Below are 3,318 nucleotides of genomic sequence, written 5' to 3'. Positions count from 1 at the left end.
TTTTCTGCAGTTCTTTTAAAGCGTTAGAAGCGTTCGTTCAGAGGAAATCTCACCAGAATCTCTGAGCGCTGTCCCATAGGCTCTTTAGACTTGAACGGAACTCGAAGCGAAGATTCTGGTAGTATCACGCTATGTTGTTGCCGCTCATTGTGGTCACGCATTTCTTCTCAGGCGTATTTTGACTCTCCGAGTTACTTCGAACCGCTTTTGGCGGGCTGCCTGGCGTTGGTGTTGTATCGCCCGACAGGGCATTGTTATTATTCGTCGACGTCGAACTTCTTCTACCGTTTTCGCGGGTCGGCGATTTCACGTCAAATACAGACGTATCCGATTCGATGTCCGAATCGATCTAAAACCGATACGATAATCTGTTAATTGGTGACGACACAAAGTTGCTCTTCTAATATTCGCTGTCCCGTACACCAATTTCTACAATGGCTTTAAATAAAATTGAAAAAAATCTTAATCTTCCATTGATTACATTTAGAGAAAGCGGTTGATTGAAATTATTTATGTAGAATAAATGACAACTTAGATAACGTCAATCTAGATTATTAATGATAAAGAAATTATGTGGTTTTATGAAATACTATCTCGATGAAAAAATTTTTGTTTGAGATTTCAATAAAATAGACATTCCAAAGTGGTAATTATTATGACGATGATAACGAAAATAAAGATGATAGGAATGATGCGCTACCTTATTGAAACAGACTACCTGTCTGGTAGCTGGGTGAGGACTAAGAAATAGTCGTTCACTGGTATCGCTGCCACAGCTGGAACTCTCGCTCATCTCTGTGGTGAACTTTCTGGAGGCCCTCGGACTAGGCGGCGCGGCTCTGCTTTGTCCTCCCAAGTTCATACTCACATTTCTTGAACACACCTGAGACTGGATATGCTCGCATACTCGCCTGAATCTTCGAATGTTTCCTGCGAATATCAAATTAACTTCATTGTCTGACGCCCCCTTAATTTGACAATATCTAATTCTTTGAGAAAAACAGGATCATCATCAAGTTAAGAATTAATATGACCTATTTCCTTGAAAATTAGCGTTTGAATTGTGTTTCGAGCGAAGATTGTTTTTGCTTATTAAAATATTGGATTTTATATAGCGTGCTTCTGACAAACTGAATTTATGAGCTCGAGCATGTTCTTGTCAGTTGTAAGAGGTTAAAGCTTCATCAAACAAAAAAAGGCCAGACTCTATTGCGTCGACAGACCTAACGTAGAATATACATATGTGAATAGAATATAAAATTATATGTATATGTTAGCTGTACGTGCCAAGGTAACATCGATCTAGTTGCGCTTGGATGATTGCCAAACGCAAAAGAGCGATGCGATCCACCGTACCGGCGTATTTTCGCGAGGGCTTCGTACTTGTCGAAGAACCCTTCAGTCAACATTTTTTGTTTCTTTGATTTTTGTGCCGTATTTGATTTAAGAATAGCAAAGATTCTAATTTTTCTAACCGAAGGAAAAATCGTGAAGAACGCGATTGTGCGCTTACCGCTCAATAATGTAAAGGTAATGGCGAAGAGGGGCTCATTCGGCTGCTTCGAGATTGCGCTAATGTCAACTTGAAATCGCACTTGTCTCTGGAACATGGCTGGTGCGGTGCTACCTCTTTTGTACTCCACTCTGAACGACATTGGCGAGCTCACGCTATGAGATAATTCTGCTATCTGTAAGCGTCCAGTTTGTCTCAAATTGAACAATTAAGGTCAGAGAGGTCAATTAAATTGATATAATTATTAAAAGTTGTAATAAAAATTCTAACGAAAAGGATTCTGAAAGTCATATATTGACTTATATATAATCATAAATTATTAAATTTCTTCAAATCTATTAAAGATTTTTAATGCATGTTTTAACGAATTTTATCGAGTACTTTGCTGGTGATGATTGTAATTCTCGTAAACGTAAGTATTATTTTAAATAAATAATAGTCGTTTATACTTGTGACTTATACCAAAATGGACAATAAATTTTGATGCACCTACCGATAAAAAGGCGTGAATTAGATCGGCTTTTACACTGGCTAGCGGTTTTCCTTTGACCAAAACGGTGAAGGTTTCATCTTTCTCCGTAGTCATCAAACTACCGAACCATGATTTTTTTGTAAGTTCCGGCGAAGAATCCGGCGTGAGATGTACCTATGTGCAATGGAAACTTGACGATAAATGCAACGTTTAAATTATCATAAATGATAGCTACTGCGCTATACTGTGGTATAACTTTTAAACTAACTCTTTTTTCAGAAGAATTTTGTTAAACTAATCCATCGTCGTTCTTTAATTTTGTTAAGAAGAAGAATCTAGATTACTGACCAAAGGAATGCAATTTTCGATAATAACCAAACATTGCAATTGATAGAATATTAAATAATATTACACAAATGTTGAACGATTTTACATAATTAAAAGGAATAAATTATATCTTTATCTATTACTGCATACCTCCTCGGTACTAGTGAGCAATTTACGACGATGAAACCTGGGACTACCCAGGAAAGAATTCTTGATCGTGGTTAATCGCGATCTCCAATGATGAGCTCCAGATCCCGCTCCAGTGTGAGGCGACCCCGGCGGTGTAACTCCGACCGCAACTACTGAGAAACGAGCTATATCTTAAAAACATACATATATGTACTTGACTTATCTGAAAATTAAAACGTTAACTTATTTCTTCTCTTTCCGTAATTAATTACTTATCTTCCAAAATTTTTGTTCAAAATAAATATGATCATTACGTGATGATTGATCGTAATAAGGAGAAAGTCTATCGTGTGAGGCAAAATTATGCAATTTCGTTTAATCATAATGTGAGTCTTATATATCGGAATAACGTTTGATAAAATGTAAGATTTTAATCTACGTGATTACATCGAGTATTGTGTTTAAGTATTAATACACAATCTTGCGATTATGTGATAAATACGAGAACACTTAACGTAATATGATCTGCCGTGCTTACGGGATAGTGGCTTTAAGAGCAGCGGTTAGCTTAAGTGATAATCGGTGTTATACAATACAGTCTCTTCAATATACGTAATCCACAACTGCGTCTGTGCACGCATATACACACATATATATAAAGCGATCAAAATTTGAAAATGTTTGAAGAGCGTATTTTGAACGAAAGATTTTTCTGTATTGCATTTGAAATTAATGCAAAAAATTTGACGGTGTTTTAGGACCTGGATTAAAAATTATTTTAATAAGAAGTAGATATGTTTTTAAAAAATAATTATGATAAAATGAGAAATTTACATTAAACGATAAAATTATATTTTAAATAGAAATATCGATTTTA

At 35.8% G+C, this 3,318-nt stretch overlaps 1 protein-coding gene across 1 annotated transcript in view; it reads right to left on the bottom strand.

Annotated features, from left to right (window-relative positions):
• LOC108756450 (serine/threonine-protein kinase BRSK2) overlaps window positions 1-3,318 on the bottom strand; it is a 13,165-nt gene continuing 9,847 nt past the window's right edge. Inside the window, 5 exon segments of the mRNA XM_018500274.1 lie at window positions 1-349; window positions 701-930; window positions 1,514-1,688; window positions 2,007-2,163; window positions 2,461-2,614. Coding sequence (XP_018355776.1) covers window positions 125-349; window positions 701-930; window positions 1,514-1,688; window positions 2,007-2,163; window positions 2,461-2,614 — 941 coding nt within the window. The 3' untranslated portion in view covers window positions 1-124.

The sequence above is a fragment of the Trachymyrmex septentrionalis genome, unplaced genomic scaffold, assembly GCF_001594115.1.
Source record: "Trachymyrmex septentrionalis isolate Tsep2-gDNA-1 unplaced genomic scaffold, Tsep1.0 scaffold127, whole genome shotgun sequence".
In the NCBI taxonomy this organism is placed as follows: domain Eukaryota; kingdom Metazoa; phylum Arthropoda; class Insecta; order Hymenoptera; family Formicidae; genus Trachymyrmex; species Trachymyrmex septentrionalis.
Note: the sequence above shows the minus strand (reverse complement) of the source record. Positions and strands in the feature narration are given on the sequence as shown.